This window comes from Gallus gallus, chromosome 1 (assembly GCF_016699485.2).
Source record: "Gallus gallus isolate bGalGal1 chromosome 1, bGalGal1.mat.broiler.GRCg7b, whole genome shotgun sequence".
NCBI classification, from domain to species: domain Eukaryota; kingdom Metazoa; phylum Chordata; class Aves; order Galliformes; family Phasianidae; genus Gallus; species Gallus gallus.
In genome coordinates, this window is record NC_052532.1 from 144330171 (window position 1) to 144347491 (window position 17321).

Consider the following 17321-nt stretch of genomic DNA (forward strand, 5'->3'; position numbering starts at 1 on the left):
GTAAAACGGCCATGGAGGCGGCGAGAAATGAGACCCCAAAACAACTGTTTTCTATTTACAAATTTAAATAAACAGAACAGCCTTCCCCGCGGTGTTTGTCTAAGTGCAGCAGCATTGCTGCTGTGTAGGTCATGAAAAGGTTGGTGCATAGTTTAAAACTTCCCATTCTGTTAATTTCTTAAAGAACAGTCGTTCATAGTCTGAGCACAAAAGCTCATGATTTAATGAGGAACAGAAACAAAATCTCTGATTGTTGGTGTTTCAAACTTCATTGGAGTCCTCTGGCAACCACAAGTTGATCCTCTGCAGCTTCAATACCCTTTAGCCCTCCATATAAGAGTACATGCTGAATAGAGGACAATGCCCGGTTGTTATGTTTATTTACCCTTACTACAAGCTGGGTTAACCTCTTCAAAACAGCTTTACTAAGCCCGTTAACCACACGGCCCACATGACCTGTCGCTGTATCCCTAATGTGATGTAAATCTGACTCGCGACCATATGCACGAGTTCTGCTGCATTGTGCCGCCGAGAACCGCGCCTCGACCGCGGCTGCCGAAAGCAGAGCCGGAGCCTTGTGTAGGGGCAGTGTTTTAATGGCACAGATACACAGAGGGGGGAAGAGGGGGGCGTTGAGAAGCCCGTGCGGGGCAGTGAGTTTCATCACATTTATTTCAGCTGGTGTGTCATTACCCAGAACTTCGCCCTTCTGATGGACTTCAGCATGGGAACGGAGACTTCAGCATATGGAAGGCTGACCGGCGTCCACTCGTTATTTGAGGGGAGCTCACTGCTCACGTCCCACTGGTGTCCTCCCGTGAAGCCACGATCCCACAGCCATGATATCACTCAGCCCTGACATAGCAGTGGGAGCGAGCGGCACTTTGGGTCGGGAGCACTGTTAGTGACGAGCAGTTCTGGCAAGGAAATCATGGCAGATCTGCAAAACGTCCATGAATTTCTGCTTAAGCGTGATGCATTTGATATTCCCCCCCCCCCCCCAAAGTCTTACAGACATCTTTTAAAACAAGCTTCCGTGGCCCCATGGTGAGCGCTCCATTTACCACATCATTTTTTCTTGATGGCTGTGGCAAGCGTAACAATGTTCCGTGCCTGCTTCAGCAGCGGCATGTCGATCATGCTCCCGCGGAACGTGAACGCGCCCTGCAAGAGAGAGAGCAACCGTCCTGAGCAGGCATGGGAAGCTGCAGCCCGGCTCTCCCATCAGAACACATCTGCTGGCAGGGTGCAGAGATGGCTCCTAGCGGACAAGGTAACCAACACCTGGAATAAAGGTGTTTTTGGGGCAGGCAGAGGGAATCCCCACGTCTGGGCATAGCTGGCTGGGCCTCCCCACCAGGGCTGCCATGGTCAGAGCACAGGGCTGAGCTGGAGCCTGGGAAAAACAAATGGTTACTGTAATATTGTGTGTAAGAATCTAGCCCAAATCTCTGGAAGCAGCGGGAGGCACACCTGAATGCTGCTACAGGGGGTTTCCCAGCAGTGATCCCAACACACATCAGCAGCGATGGGAGAGCCAAGCAAAGCCTGGCCTCACTTTGCATTTCCAGGGACTCTGTGCTGGCACTGTGATGAGTTCAAAGCAATCAGCAATGTGTTGCAGCTACCACTCTGCAACAGAAACACGTACGAAGCAGAGCAAAACCTAAGTGTTACCTTGGGTGTTCTTACCAAGAGAGGACTCGATGATAAAGCTCTGTGCATTAGGATATGTCAAAAAACAAGGGGGAAAAATGTTATCTGTAGTTCTGACAGTACCTTGACACATTCTTGGATAAAGCGAACACAGAGGTGTAATTCTGTCCCCAGGGAGTTCAGAGCCAAGGGAGAAGGAGATGAGAGGGGCACCCTGTGCAGCATGGCACTGGCTCCAGGGACAGGTCCGGCAGTGAGTGAGGCAAGGATGGGGGGACAGGGATGGGAACGGGTTGCTGCGGGCGCATGGGTTGGGATAGGCATCTCGCTGCTGTCTGCTTGTCTGTGAGGGCTGGTAGGGGTTAAATGGAGGAATCTCATAAACAGAGGGAAAACACTGCCCATTGACAGAAATGGGAGTGAAATGTGCTGCTCTGGTGGTACACATCGGTTGACTGAAGGAGTACGAATTAAACACTAAATCACATCGTGGAACAAGTAAAACAAAAATCCACCTTGAACGGTAACATGACAAAAATCAGCATCGTTGCATATAAGAGCAGGCTCTGTAGGAGCCTTTAACAAAGCAACAGTTAAAGCTATGATTTTATTGTAAGCAGGATTTCATGCTAGAGCTTGCAATATTTTAGGGGGGTCGGAGAATAACGGGACTGACAGCACTCAGTTGCAGATGCTTCAGATTGAATGTCTTGTTTATGGAGCAACCGGTCAAGCCTACATTAATAGCAACAATGATATTAATAATAATAATAATAATAATACTTTCTGCCCTAGTGACATCCCAGCCAGCTTCATGTATAGTTTCAACATTAACAAAAGATGCAGCCTCAAATCACTCCATTTATTAACTGCTGTGAAAATACTGTAAAATTTAAGTAGACATTTTATGATGTTATTCTTTGGAATAATTCAAATCTATGATCTAAAGCTCCCGGTTAGCACAAGGCATATTTTTTCACAGTGAGAAAAATGCATTTTAATTGTGCCTGTTTTCCTATAATCATTCAGTTGCAGAACAGCTATTGTTTAAAAGAGAAATTCATGTGTGCACGATAAGCAGAGAGCTGTTAAGGTCTGCAATAGCCCTTCCCAGTCCTGAGAAGTGGCTGCATTGGGAGCAGCTCTCCCAAGTGCCCACAGTGTTGTGCAGAGAGGTGGGCACCCAGTGATGGTTGTGGGGTCAGGACATGGTCTGCAGGGCCCGTCCTGAAAGGAAAATGGGATAGCAGCAAGTGGAGGCATGAACATGGAAGCACGGCAGGTACGCAGAGCATTCTTCTGTCAGCATGCAGTTGCAGGTTTGGTTGTTATGAATTTGAATTCCCAAGGGGAAAAAAGGCAGCAATGAGTAGCACAAAGAATTTGGCTTCTCTGCCCATTCACTCAGAGGTTTAATTTCTCCCTGCTAATTTGCAGTGCTGAGCTAAAGTCCAGAAAAAGAAACCGACTTTAATTCCACTGAATATGCCCTATTCACTCCTCTCCTTCCACCCACAGGTTTCGGCAGATAGGAAATACCCATAATTACAGCTTTGTCCCCATGCTCTCTTTTCCGACTCTGGTAGATGAAATTTGCCCTTAACACTCTTTTGATTTTTACTCACATTAATACAAAGAAAACGCGACGTTCTGTAAACACCGTTTACTTTGATAGTGTTAATCTGGGGACTGGTGTAGCCATAGATCCAAATTTTCTTTTTGGCTGATGGTCTTCAATCATCTCACACTTTCAGCCCGTACTGCCAGTAGTTCAGCTGCTGATCGGATCCAGACTCAGCTCTGAAGGAAACAAGATGCAGGCCAAGCCCAAAGAGGTCCTGTCCCCTCTGTGATGAATTTCAGTATGTCCCAAAGTGCTCTGGGAACAGAACGTAGGGGGCTTTTGGCAAATACTGAAAACAGCTGGAAGAGAATTAAAATTAGAGAAAGTTGCTCCTTCTCTCTCTCTCTCTCTCTCTCTTTCTTTCTTTCTTTCTTTCTTTCTTTCTTCCTTTCTTTCTTCCTTTCTTTCTTCCTTTCCTTCTTCCTTTCCTTCTTCCTTTCCTTCTTCCTTTCCTTCTTCCTTTCCTTCTTCCTTTCCTTCTTCCTTTCCTTCTTCCTTTCCTTCTTCCTTTCCTTCTTCCTTTCCTTTCCTTTCCTTTCCTTCTTCCTTTCCTTTCCTTTCCTTTCCTTTCCTTTCCTTTCCTTTCCTTTCCTTTCCTTTCCTTTCCTTTCCTTTCCTTTCCTTTCCTTTCCTTTCCTTTCCTTTCCTTTCCTTTCCTTTCCTTTCCTTTCCTTTCCTTTCCTTTCCTTTCCTTTCCTTTCCTTTCCTTTCCTTTCCTTTCCTTTCCTTTCCTTTCCTTTCCTTTCCTTTCCTTTCCTTTCCTTTCCTTTCCTTTCCTTTCCTTTCCTTTCCTTTCCTTTCCTTTCCTTTCCTTTCCTTTCTTCTCTGTCTTCCTTTTTTTTTTTTTTTTTTTTTTTTTTTTTTTAGGAGGGAACTAACAAAGAATTGGAGTCTTGGAAAAAAGAGAACTGAGCCCAGTCAGTGTTAGTGCCACAGAGATCCAGCCTGCAGACATGGGAAGCAACAACAGAGAGCTGACAGAGATCAGTCACGTTCACAGGTTGGGAGCTGGAGAGGCAGCCTGAGAAAAAGGGGTAGCTCATCATAGCCACTGCCTAAACTAACTCAGATACAACAGAGTTCAGTGCATAACTGGGGGCCTTTCTTTGACAATGTACATGACACCCCTGGTCGAGCATTGCCACGGATCAGGCTCACAAATTTTGAATGTGTCACATCTGTACAACAAGCACCGAGTAACAGAAGGTTTTGGCATTGATCTTTTATATGCAAAGACCAAAGGCTGAATGTGTTAGTGCAGTGGTTCCTGGAATATGCGTGTGTTTGTATGAGGCAACATGCAGGAACTTCTGCTCTGTGAAACTGTTGGGGATGGTTAAGAGCTTGCTAAATCTATACTACCCTCTCACAAACATAGCATAAGTTTTTTATGGCAAGACGTATTTAATCTTCCTAGAAAGTAAATGGATGGGATTCAGAGTTAGCGATTTCTGTATCTGCTGCGGATCAATGTGTTTTGTGGGAGCCAGGAAAAGGGGGAAAACTCCACATCCAACTCTCTTGCTGGCATTTATTATGTGTGGAAGAGTTGTGTTGACTTTGGATGGACAGGAAAACCAGTGAGGCACCTGTCATGACTTTTCAGAAGATCATGGAAATTGAAGTCTCTAACTTCTTCATTTCTCCTGAAACATGTCCATGTAATGTGCAGTGTTATACAGGGTTTCACTCCATCCACTTTTGTTTCCTTATGCATCACTGGGTAAACTAAAGAAACAAGCTGCATAAAGCTATTGGGTTACTTCAGGGGACCTCATAGCTCTGTGGCACACTTGCCTCTGAGCGGTGGCTTGTATGAAAGACAATGAGTTAATTAAAGCAAAATAGTAATTGTTCTGGGACATGTGGGACAGCGATCAGACAAGCTAGGCCCCCTTGGTTGACAAGAGGGAGAAATTAGAGGAATTCCCACTCCTGGGAACACTTGGGGCAGTTTCCTCAGTATTTGCTCTTTCCTTGCCTCTACCCATGTCCATCTGGGTGGTTGCAATGAGCTCCTTGCAAACGCCACTGCAGGCCCTCTGTTCTTAAATGGAGGAAAATATCAATAACAGGATCGTTTTTCCTAAGGGCTGGCAAGTACATACATTTGAAAGTACTGAGAAAATAAAAAAAAAATTCCCCAAAATCTACTGGCTTCCCTTTTGGTTACAGATGTGACTCCAAATGGAAGCACTAGTCGTGAGGACTCTGCTTTCTGTTTTGGGAATCAACAATAGTTGTTACCAATTACCTTGACCTTTGCTAATAAATCTTGTTTGTGGCTTGTCTACTGTAGAAAAAGAGCCAACATTTATCTTGTATAGTGTGAAATAATATAGCCAATGGTGCTATGCTCAGTTGTGTGTCTACAAGTATGGACTGCATTGGGCAGTTCCGAGTGGGGACACCCAGCTCTCTCAAAGCAGTTTACTTGGGGATCCTATTCAGGAGATTTGGATGGCAGGCTTGGAGGTACCAGGAGATGTTCATGAGCAGATAGGGCCTTGGCGTCGGGTACTCTGGTCAGTGGTGGAAAAGGAGAAGAGAGCCACGGTCGTGTTCCATGGAATTGCAGTACTTATGAGAAAGCACCTGCTGCTGAATTTTGAATTAAACATAGGTCTGAGATGACAGTTATTGAATGCTTGTGAAATTGCCAGCAAATCTCTGCCGCTGGTTAGGTGATGTGCTCAGAAGACGAGCAAGCTCTTGAGTGAGGGGAAGTCCTTTGAAGGCACTCTGCTGTCACTAGGTTAGAAACACTGCCCCGTTGATGAAGGTGTGCTTTTCTTCAATTACTTTTATTCTCAGTTCAGCTAGAAATACTTTCCCTTGCAGGCCAAATCCCTGCACTCATGTAGACAAGCGTCTTCAATTCCACAGACTCAAGAAATGTCTTTGAGTCACAATTACCTGAGTAGCAATCTCTATTTTTCTTGTAATTCGGTGGATTATTTGGGGATAAATCCCAGAAGTCCACTTAGGACTTTTTGGTGACCACAAATATATGTGGAATAAACCCACTAAAATCCTCCCAGGTCTGAGAACATTATCTCTAATCCTGCACATTAACTTGTCCTAAGGAAATGGGAGTGCTGTGCCCTGGAAGAATGGCAGATTTGCTCTTCTGAGGAGGGGAGGAAGCAGGTGGATGGCAAAGGGTCCTCCTAAAAAGCATGGCATTCAGGAAGATAATTCCCTCAAGGATTAATGAAAACACACATTCTTTAAGCACCCCCCTGCAGAGGAAATGTGGAAATCTCTGCTTCAGGGCTTAAAAAGAACGCTTGGATTTGCTTACAGGTATATGAACAAAAGGGAGCCCAGCTCGCAGCACATGGAGCTGGGTCTGTGCCTGGGGGAGGAGTGATTAGCCTAACCACAAAGGAATGACTTTCCCTTCAAACAGAAGGTTGAAACCATATTTTTGGGGAAGTCAAGAGTAGGAAATAAGCTAACAGCTGTGATGGTGCTGAATGAAGGCTTAATTAATTTTCTTTTTCTTCTGCAAGTTGTCGCCAAAGAGCCATCACAGAGAGCTGGGTCACAATTCCACTTTTATTTTTGGTGAACTTCCAAAGGTCACTGAGCTGCTAGGAGCTGGTCAATAATATCTGGGTCAATTGAGCACGTTTTTCAGCTTATAACAAGAAAAAGTCTCCTGCTCCTCTCTGCTTTGGTCTGTCCTGCCTCCAAATTGACACACAACTCTCAGCCTTCTTTTAGCATCTTTGCAGTAGGAAATGACAAAAGAACCAGTGCAGTCACTTAGGACAAACTGAAGACTCCAAACACAGCAAGCTATACTACCAGAGCTTTTCTGGTTGCATATTTTCATATCCTCTGCTATGAACCCTTTGACATTTGCCTCTTTTGGTCACAATGTTACGTGAGGATAGGAAGGCACTTATAAACAAGATCTTTGGGAAAAATAAATGATCCCTGGAAAGACTTGTCAAAAATTTCCTTTTGGCAAGAGGAGATACATAGGGGTTCTCTGACACCCACAGAAGTCAGGGATGAATAGGGAGGGAATTCTGCAATGTATGCATGCACACCAGCGGGGCCCTGTCATCATCACATCTTGATGTGAATAAGACTTTAAATATCACTGCCTTTTGTTTCTTCTTGCCTGCGTAAACTTCCACCAGTACAGAAGCAGTTACTGGGTACAGAGGACGTATCGCTTTGTAATGCAAGATGTAGTCGGCAGCCTGTGTGTGTGAGATATGATTCTGCCTCTTGGAGACGATGGAAGGACACAAAAGGTCGAGAAAAAAAGAGCAACAGCAACATGAAATAGAGATTTTTTTTTCCCCTCAAATAAGCCCCTAGCAGCAGTACATGAACTCTGACAGGAAAGTCCTCTCTAAAGCTCAACAGGTGGAAAGGACTCTATGATCCCCCCAGTCCACAGTGGGGCAGGAGAGATGAAGAACAGGGACCCAGAAAATCTATTATTTCAGTCTTGAAGAGTGCCATCTCCTCCGCACAACGTTACTGTTCCCAGTCCTCGGATGAGGGTCCTGCCCTGCTGTGTGACCAGGAAAGTCGTGTTTCCATTTCACAGCTCCCCCAGACTGTCTGAACCAGTGGAGACAGCCACTTAGGCTGGGATGGGCCAGCAGATCCTGCTTGGTCCAGCCGCAGAAACCGCTTCAAGCTACCGAAGTCTCCACTTTGCACTGAGCCTGTGTAAGATCCCTGAATGAAAGGCTGGAACCAGGGTTTTTAATTGCTGTCTTTACGTTTTCACTAGATTCCTTCTCACTGTAGTTATTGCCTTCCTGTGTGCTCATGTAGAGTAGGAAAGAATAAAATTAAATAAACAAAGAGAGTCCTAGGAATATTCTTCCTTAGTTTCCAGCTGTCATCTATATAATGGATGGGGAACGGAAGAAGCCTAGAGAGCATACTGGTTTGGAGATGCTGCTGCCAAGGAAATCTTTACTTCATAGCACAAAAGCAGCTCCCTGGATAAACATCATATCCAACCAGTGAGCATGATGGTTATTATACAGAAAAATGAAAAGTAACTAACACTAAGATCAGTATCCTCAGATGCCCTTAATTAAGTCATTCAAAATTAACTTGAGGCTTACAGTTACTGAAGCAATTCGTTAAAATCTCGAAAATTGAATTTGGAAGTAGGTGCCTACAGGACACTCGGAAGGCATTTGATACTGAAAAGGAAGGTGGCCGTAAAGCAACACGGGCAAGAATAGTATTGACAGTGAAGTTTGTTCTGTCAACAAGAAAGGAATCACTATTATTTTTGTATTCTGTATTATTATCTCTGATTTCACATTAATTATCTGAATAGCATTGAGCAGCCATTCCTCACTGCGGTTCTCTATTCCAGTTGAGGGAGCTTTTGCAGAAAGCTTCTCTAGCCCTGTGAGAACGGCAACTAGCACAGAATGGAGCTGCAAGGCAGCAAGACTGCTGCTGCTGAAATTACCTGAAACAATATTTTGGCTGTAAGGGCCTCTGAATTTCCTTCAGTAAGCCTTACAAAGGGCTATCTGGTGAGAACATGACATGTCATGTCAGATCCTGCTTCGAAAAGTGAGCACTTGCTAGTACCTTGCAAGCAGGGCTGGGCACATCATTGCCTTCATGGTTTGCTCTGTGCTAAGTGTTTTTTGGCACTGCGCCTCCACATGGAGGTGTCCACATGGAGGGACAGGTTTGGCACCTGGACAGGTTTGGCACCTGGACCCCCGAGAGGTGACATCCTCTGTCCTCTGTGGGTGCACTTCCTGGAGGGCAGGGGCCACGTCCCTTGCTGGGCAGGCAATGAAGGTGTGCAGAGACTGTCCTCCTGAGCAGAGAAATGCAGTGTACAAGCACATCTTGTCTGTGGAGGCATTCAAGGCCAGGCTGGGAGGGGCCCTCGCAACCTGATTTACTGGGTTACAACCCCATGGCAGGGGGTTGTAACTGGATGGGCTTTAAGGTCCACCCCAGCCCAAGACATTCTATGATTCTATGATCCCAGACTCTCTGACCCCGTGCATTGGTCTTAAATGAGAGGAGGAAAACAGATTTAAGATGCAACGTGTGCTTGCTGGGGAGCAAGGAAGGGAGAATTAACAAGAAAATATTTTGTGTGAATTTCTGCCCTGCTTTAGGAGCCTTTGCAGCCCTGTGCAGTGAAATCTATCTCCTGCTTTCCCCACCTGGCACATCTCCCTCAGGACTGATTGTGCCAGTGTAGGAACAGGTAGAGCACAAGTAATTAGTTAAAACGTCCCCTTCTGCTCTGCTGAGGGGGCTCGAAATGTGCCCCCAGGTGGGTCTTCCTAAGAGAAAAGCCTTCAGCTGTGACACAATACACATTTTGTACGATTGTACCCACAAACTTGAAGCACGAATACTCTATTAGTCTCTATTGCTATATATGCATCAATTTGCACTTCTAAAAACAAGCAGCCTGACAGTGGCCCGTGCTTAAATCCCAGCAGCATTCTCTGTTTACACCCAGAGAAGCACCTGAGCCTGTACTTCCTAACACTAGCAATGCCACCCAAATCCCTGGATCCCCTGCCTGAGGAATACGCACCGCCCACTTCATGCAAACAACAGATCCTTGCAGATCGTACCCAAATGTAATGTACTGTCTATCAGTCTAACACACAACAAGGTACTCTGTGCTCCCCGTGGGGTCCTGACTGCCCCGTTAGCCCTGTGAGGGGTCTGCTCTCAGCGGGCAGAGCCCTCCTGGGCCCGGCGGGAGCTGGACAGGGCCCAAGTGTGAGGCGCATCGTCTCCAAGATACAGTGGCTTGGGGCAGCTTGTCCCAGACAAAGAGCATTATGAGGGAACCACTGCTGGAAATTTCCATCCCTTTGTTGGGTGGATGCTGTGTAAATAAATGCATTCCTAAGATTTTTCATAATCCCGGAAAGGCCCGTAAAAGAAGCTCTACAGCCTGTCAAATCGCTGGCGTTCATAAATATTATTCCTCTGCCGCTGAGCACACGATGTACAATGGCACAGAACTGAATGCAAGAAACGTATGCCAAAAGCTTTCTAAGGAGAAGTCTGTGTGTTTGGATACGGCGTGTACAGATATTTCTTCTGCTTTGTCCCCATTACAGCTCGGATTTGTGAATTGCTCACCTTCGTTCTAAACACTCCTCACCTGACAGGCAATGTTGGCAGCTGCATTTAGCTCCCTATGCCTGGTGTGATGCGCAGGTGCTTTGAAAACACTTATAAATTAGTATGCTGCTATAAACGTGTAAGCAACCTCTTAACTTGACTTTCCCGTTTTCCCTTCTGTCTGAATCGTATTTTAAACACAGACGATTCAGGAAGATCCTCTTACAGCAACAATGCCCCACTCACTCGTCATATACAAACGGATAGAGAAGGTATTCTGTTCACCCGGTGTGCTGGTAGCGTAGACACGGGACTTACTTGCACAGCAGAGAGCAGTAGCGGCAGTCACCAAACGGGAGATCTTCCCAAAAGAAGCCAGCAGCTTCTCCCTCTACCTCTGCCCTCTCACACTCGGTTAATCTGGATTTCTAAGCTGACTTCTCCGCTTAATGCAGCACAAATTCTATAAAATTTTAGAATAGAATCTGACTTTCAGTCTGCCACGACAACATTTATTGCCTCCCTCCTTCGTCTCTGAACAGGCTCTGACATTTATCTAACACTTAGGTTTTACCAACAGCTACCCCTGCTTTCTTTGGGATGAAGTTTTCAGTTTTGGAAATCGCATTCCCTACTAAAACAGATCTGGGAAAGCACTGAAACCACACAGAAATAACACGTTTCTTTTCAGTACTTCTCATTTCTAGGTCTCAAATTCCTAGACAATAGAGAACATTTAATACATAATTTGATAAAACATGAAATGTACTTTTTCAGTGTTTGTCTTTTATTTGCCCAGAATACTTTGTTACTGTTTACTTCCTACATATGCTATTTCTCAAGCTGAAAATATATTTTAAAAAAAGTACAATGAAACCAGCCTAGAAGCCAAACCAAAACAACACTCCAAACAGCACTATCTCGGTAATGTAAACCCGGTTTTGGCCAGCGAAGTCTTTAACACTCTCCTTTTTGGATGCTGTCACAGCATCTCCAGCTCTGCAGTACTCATCTGATAGGCAAATTTTGAGGAACCTCAGTACTCACAATTTGGGGGGCTGCTGTGCCCAAGCTTGTCAGCTTCCAGGACGAAGGAGCCTGCCTCAGCCTTTTCTCAAAGAAAGATTATTATGGTAATTGTCTCTCTCAAACTGGAACTGATTGTAAAAGCTTATTACTGTATTTTAATATAAAATACTGCTGACCAAGGGCAGCAAACTTTAAAACCAATGAATAATAAGCTGCGATCCCAGAGACCAAAGACCGGTAACTTATCTGCCGTGCAAACAACCACACAAATCCCTCACATTTATTTTTTCCAGGCTTTCAACTTTGATTAATAACATGGCAAAAGTACACAAGTCTCAACCATATTAACCACAGCTATATTTTCAGCCCCACTGACACGAACGCTTTAATAAAATAAAAGGAAAAGGAAAACAGAGGAGGTGTTTCATTAGGACATGAGGATTACTAAAACCACTGTGTGGAGCATTTGTCAGGAGGTGGCACGGGAAGAGTTATTACTTACATTTTAGCGTGTCTCTAGGACGCAGAGCCAGAGGCTCCCTCGGTGAGATATGTTTGCTTTGGAAAAATATGAAGTAATCAGGCTGCCCGAGCTCTTCTAGCTGACACGTTTTTAATACCAAAATGCAAACCCAGCTAAGAAGTTTGCAGGAAACACTACAGGGAAAACTGTTTTTCCAGTTTTGTTAGGAAGCCCAGCAACACTGAAGTGGTGCGAGGCCCAAAAGTTCTCAGATTAACCTGCCAGTTCTTTTTACAGACAGGCAGCTACGTGTAAAAATATATGAAGCGTACATATATGAAGTGTGGTTAAAATAAAGCACCAAGACGCAAACCCCCACAAATCTGTACTTGTGTCTGCTTACAGAAGCTTAAAACCTACATGAAAAGCGTTTATTAAAACACACACACACAAAAATGGCTGATGTGATAAGGAAACCAGTGTTGTGCCAATAAGATTGCAGCTTCGAAACAAATCCAAAGAGTAATGCTTGCTACTACAGAGTGCTTGCATTTTAACATCTGTAGCTTCATTGTTGTGCGATACTGGGACTGCAGTTACATCTCTCCCAGTCTCCTCACTGGCTGTACAAAGGACAGGGGTATTCCGTAGATGAGTTTCTAAATTCAGTGAATTAAAAGCATTTTACAAACAATAAAAAATAAGCAACAGCGGGCTGAGCGCGTCATTTGACTTTTCCGTTCTGCAGCTACCTGCCCACACTCTTGCTCCAGCAGCATATTTATAATGATGCCTTTGGCAACAGATCCAAGCTTTTAAAATCAGGATAACGTGCAATGCTGGTCACAGATTTTCTATTTCTAAACCACTAACAGGAAGACAGCCACCCTCCAAAATAGGGGAAGTAGAACAAAGAGATCCAGGCACGTAACACAGTAACAGTGACCCTGAAATAACTGCTCAGGATGGCACCCAAATATGATAGTAAAGGATGCATTAGAAACACCTCGGCACCGCAGACGGGATGCAGCAGCCTCGCAAAGCAAAGGGCAGACCAATAACAGATACCTTGTCACACTCTCATCCCGAGATGAAAGCACCATTTCTGCTTTGACCTTTTTTAGAATCCGTAACACACAACACCTGGGGCAGCCGAGATGCAAGGGAATGGGGAAGGGGCACGCTGCAGCTTATTCCTACCCACCAGCAAGTGACAAAACACACAGAAAATCTCTGAGCTGCGCCGGAGAAAGTGAGAATCTATGCACAGCCCAACATGTGAGCTTCATTAACAAAGATATTTTTTCCCACTTGAATTGCACACATGCGAGTGTAAAGCATTTCTGCACGCCCCCACTACCCGCTCTGACATCGAGATTTTGGCTGTCCCAGGCTTGGCTGTCACTAAGACAAACATATTTCACCACAACTTTTTTCATTCAAAAAGAGGCAAACTGGATTATAGCAAATAACCTTTAAGATAATTAACTGACAATGCTGCAACTAGCATAAAATCTTCCTTCAGGCGACCCCTAATTTAAGTATTACTGGCACAAAGTGGAGACAGATTGTGCATCACCACCGCAATATTTACATAGCAGAAACCCACAGAGCAGGAAACGTGAGACTCAATGATGCACTAAATTAGGAACAATCATATTCTAGTGTTAATTTGCTTTCCACTCTATCCAAATTTCAGGTCCAGCAATCGGTGTAAATGCACATAAAACATTCCCATTTCTAATGATTAAGAACCACAATCCGCAAGCAGCTCTGCTCAGAAGTAAATCTACTCACTGCTAGGGACGTTTGGAGGATCAACCCCTCAAAACTGAGGCAGTTTTACCAGCACAGAGATCTTCTGAAAACTGAGTCTTCCTCATCTGCTTATCCCTTTCCATCAATTATGCCTGCGCAAGCTGTTGGAGTCTCCTGCCCAGCTACCTGCCTTTTGCTTGCAAATATTTCCTTTTGGCTGATTCTGCGGCGCAACTCAGAAGCAGTTTAAATTCACCGATGCTGCAGATACATACGCGTGTACTCAGAAGGCTCTGTGCTCAAAGGATTAAAGTTAAAACGGGGAGAGAAAAAGACAACCAGGTTATTTGTTAACACACTGGTGCCACATTTACAATAAATACACACTCTACAGTCTCGATGCAGATACAGATTTCAGAAGCGTGACTCTCGAATGCAGCATGCTTTGTAAGACGAATGCAAACAGCCACCACCAACCTCTCTAAATTTTAAGCATTATTTAAATTTACTTTCCACAACATCGTATAACAAAATATTTACCTTTCCTAAACGCTGATGTTCTTCAAAAGCAGACATCAGTTCTTGCGCCCACTTTATTTTTTCAGGGCTGGGAGAGAACTGTTCCTGGACAACAGCAATTTGGTTAGGGTGAATCACCTGCTTACCTGCAAAGAAGATTAATAACACCAGAATCATGCATCGACAAACAGATGTTCAAGCAAAATGTTCCAACCACTTGAGGCTCTCCTATGCCTCGCAGACTTTCTGCTACCGAACTAATTATTTTACTTCTTTTCTTTTATTATTTAACTGGACTGTGTGCCAGATTTTTAAGAATAAAAATATCTTGCGCAATACTCGCATTTGGTGTGTTTGAAGGGACCCAGAATTCTTTTTCCTCCCTCCCCATTTCAGTCCATACATCTTCCATGGGTCATCTCAGGTGGAACTGTTGGTCTGGGGCAGTCAGCAGTGCTAGGGTGCAATGCTCCTCTGAATTTTACCTTTATAAATAGCACCTCCAGCCACTCGTACATAAATTGCGTTCAAATGCGTTCAGAAAATGAGATTTATCAAACTGAAAAGATTCCAGTCATGCAGGGATCGTTCCCTCAATTCTTAGCATTGGCTCTGCATCATGCAATGCTCAGCGCTGCTTATGTTTTTGTCGTGTTTCGCAGGTGCAGGTAGGCTGGGATATTTATTTAGCCACCGGTATATTAAACTGCTGCCAGAGGTGCCCCGAAGTGTTACGAAGCACTTTTTTTAATCCTTTCTTGTATGAACATACAGTAGGAAAATAAAAATAGGTGTAGCCTTTTTTTTTTTTTTTTTTACCAGAGATTTTCCAATGTGAATAGACAGCCACATAATCCGTTCTAATCTGTTATTGTACTTAGCCACATTAAAACAAATACATATCTAATTTGTTTGACAGTTTTCAAAGTGTGGCACTCGACGTTATTAGCCCGTTTCTAAGGGAATTTCACAGGCAACGTGACGGCTGCACGATCCCCCGCGCCGTGCCGTGGGAGCGCTTCAATAAAGCGGGGCTACTGCAGCTCCCGGCTCCTCAAACCTCGCCGTGACACAAATTAATCCCTCTATGCCACACGGCAGAACGGGTTGCAGCCACGAGCCCCGTCCCCAGGCCTTTCACGCCTCCCAGCCCTACAGCGGGGCACCTCGGGCTAGGCCGAGGGCCTGGGGCTGCTGCGGGGCTTGCCCCATGTTGGGCCCACACCTGCTCCGGGCCTTCTGCGGTGCCCAGGGACCCCTGGGGACCTCAGGAACCTGTGTGGCTCTGGGGTGACATGGTGGTCATCTGTGGAATCTGTGGTGGCATGGTGGGCATCTGCCCACGGCATGCCGTCTGGCCTGGGGAGGGAACAGGACCTTTCCATTGGGCTTGTGGATGTGAAAGTAGAAATAATCTCATCACTACGTGCAGTAAGTCCCATATCACAGCACACGCGTGCCACTGTTTTAAACAACAGAATGGGAAAAAGATTCCCATCACCGGGATTCCTTGTGTCAGCCTGCAATGGCTCTCTGATAAATGTGTGCCATGACAGGGTTGTGAGTGCTTTCTTTTGATAGAAAGCAATTGTAAGTCTTCAGTGCTGCCGCGTCTCTTTAAAATCCACAAGTCGTTCGATTTTATTTTAGTTCCCATTAAACAGTTGCTAGTTTAAGATCTTCAGGGTGGCCAGATATTCTGTCTGAAATTTTAATATGACAAATAATTAACAATAATCTGTTTTTTTTTTTTTTTTTTTTTAAAGAAAGAAATCATGGGCAGACAAATTCCCTGAGATAATGCTTTACATTTGTTCTAACCAAACGTACTTCAGTCACTTTAATTAAATGTCACTACTGATAAGCTTAGGATGCTCCTTCTTTTTAATGTGACTCATTCTAAACTAGTTCTAAAGATGGAGAGTGTACAAATAATTCCTGCAAAATGCTGGGAAACCTAACTTTCTGGAAGAAATATATAACAGATTTTAACTTATAATTAGAACTACAACAAAAATAAAAACACACATACGATTTGTTAACATGTGAAACATTTCTGTAAGAAGATTTTCTTTTGATACAAACATCCGTAGCAGGAAGCTATACTTCACACCATTAAAACATTACCGAACAGTTTACAGAGAAGAAAATCGAACCTTTGATTTATAGCACTCGGTGGATTTTTGTCACAGAATTATGTATCCAAATAACTGTATAATAGACGTAATGCCATGCAGGAATGAAGCAAATATTTTAAGCGGAATTGTTGTTATTGACAAGTTACTGAGAGAGTGCAAAATTGGAATACATTAAAATTTATGACCATGAAATCCTTTTTACAGTACCTCTTGATATATCGTGTTTTAAATCAATACCTGTCAAGTCTTTTAGGTAACTGTATGATGGTGTTGTTTTAGCCTTCTACAAAAGACTACAAAAAGAGAGGAAACCTATAGTGTTTCGTATTTATATCTGGCTTCTCAGCATGGAGCACGGGACTTTCTATAATGACTAAGTCGTCTGTTAAAGCTTATCATAAGTCTTCCTTAATTTTTTACATAAACTTTCCTAAAACTGATGACCATCTATATAGGCAGCACGCCGGCTTTCAGTCCACAGACTCAGGCATTGTAAAACATCCTGTTGTATGTGCATGTGCCTGTGTATGCATATATATTAATAAATATACAAAAGATGTATTGCATTAGCTAAACTACAATTGAAAGCAATCAATTTTATGGAAACACAGTAGCTGAAGAAAAAGCAGACTGTTTGAAAGCTAGCTGGAAAAAAACGTGGCACTGAGGGTCACGGCAGTAACCAAATAGATGGTAAATTCTTCGCTATATAATTTAACTTGCTAAATTGTCAGTGAACAAAACTTAATTATTTTAAGGACAATTCCGTTCTACTGGTTTCTGAATACAAGAAAATGTAAGGACATGTAACCTTGCTGAATGCACGGGGTTTATGATGATATTCGAGAGAGGTGAATGTGGCCCTACGTGCACACGCATTTTGCCAGTTACCAGGCAATTGGCGAGCTTTCCCTCATTTTAGTCCTGTTGATTCCAGTGATTTAGATTACACGTGAAAAAGCAGAAATATGTGATTGTAAATAGTTAAAAATAACAAGAATCACATGTTTAGACCTTGTTATTA

General features: G+C 44.0%; 1 protein-coding gene across 1 annotated transcript in view; it reads right to left on the minus strand.

Moving 5' to 3' along the window:
• Nucleotides 1-580: 580 nt before the first annotated feature.
• The window catches only part of CLYBL (citrate lyase beta like), a 128200-nt gene continuing 111459 nt past the window's right edge, over nt 581-17321 (minus strand). Inside the window, exons 7-8 of the mRNA XM_046904058.1 lie at nt 14181-14305; nt 581-1164 (exon numbers count right to left, since the gene is read on the minus strand). Of these exons, the coding sequence (XP_046760014.1) occupies nt 1069-1164; nt 14181-14305 (221 nt within the window). The 3' untranslated portion in view covers nt 581-1068. The remainder of the gene's footprint in view (nt 1165-14180; nt 14306-17321) is intronic.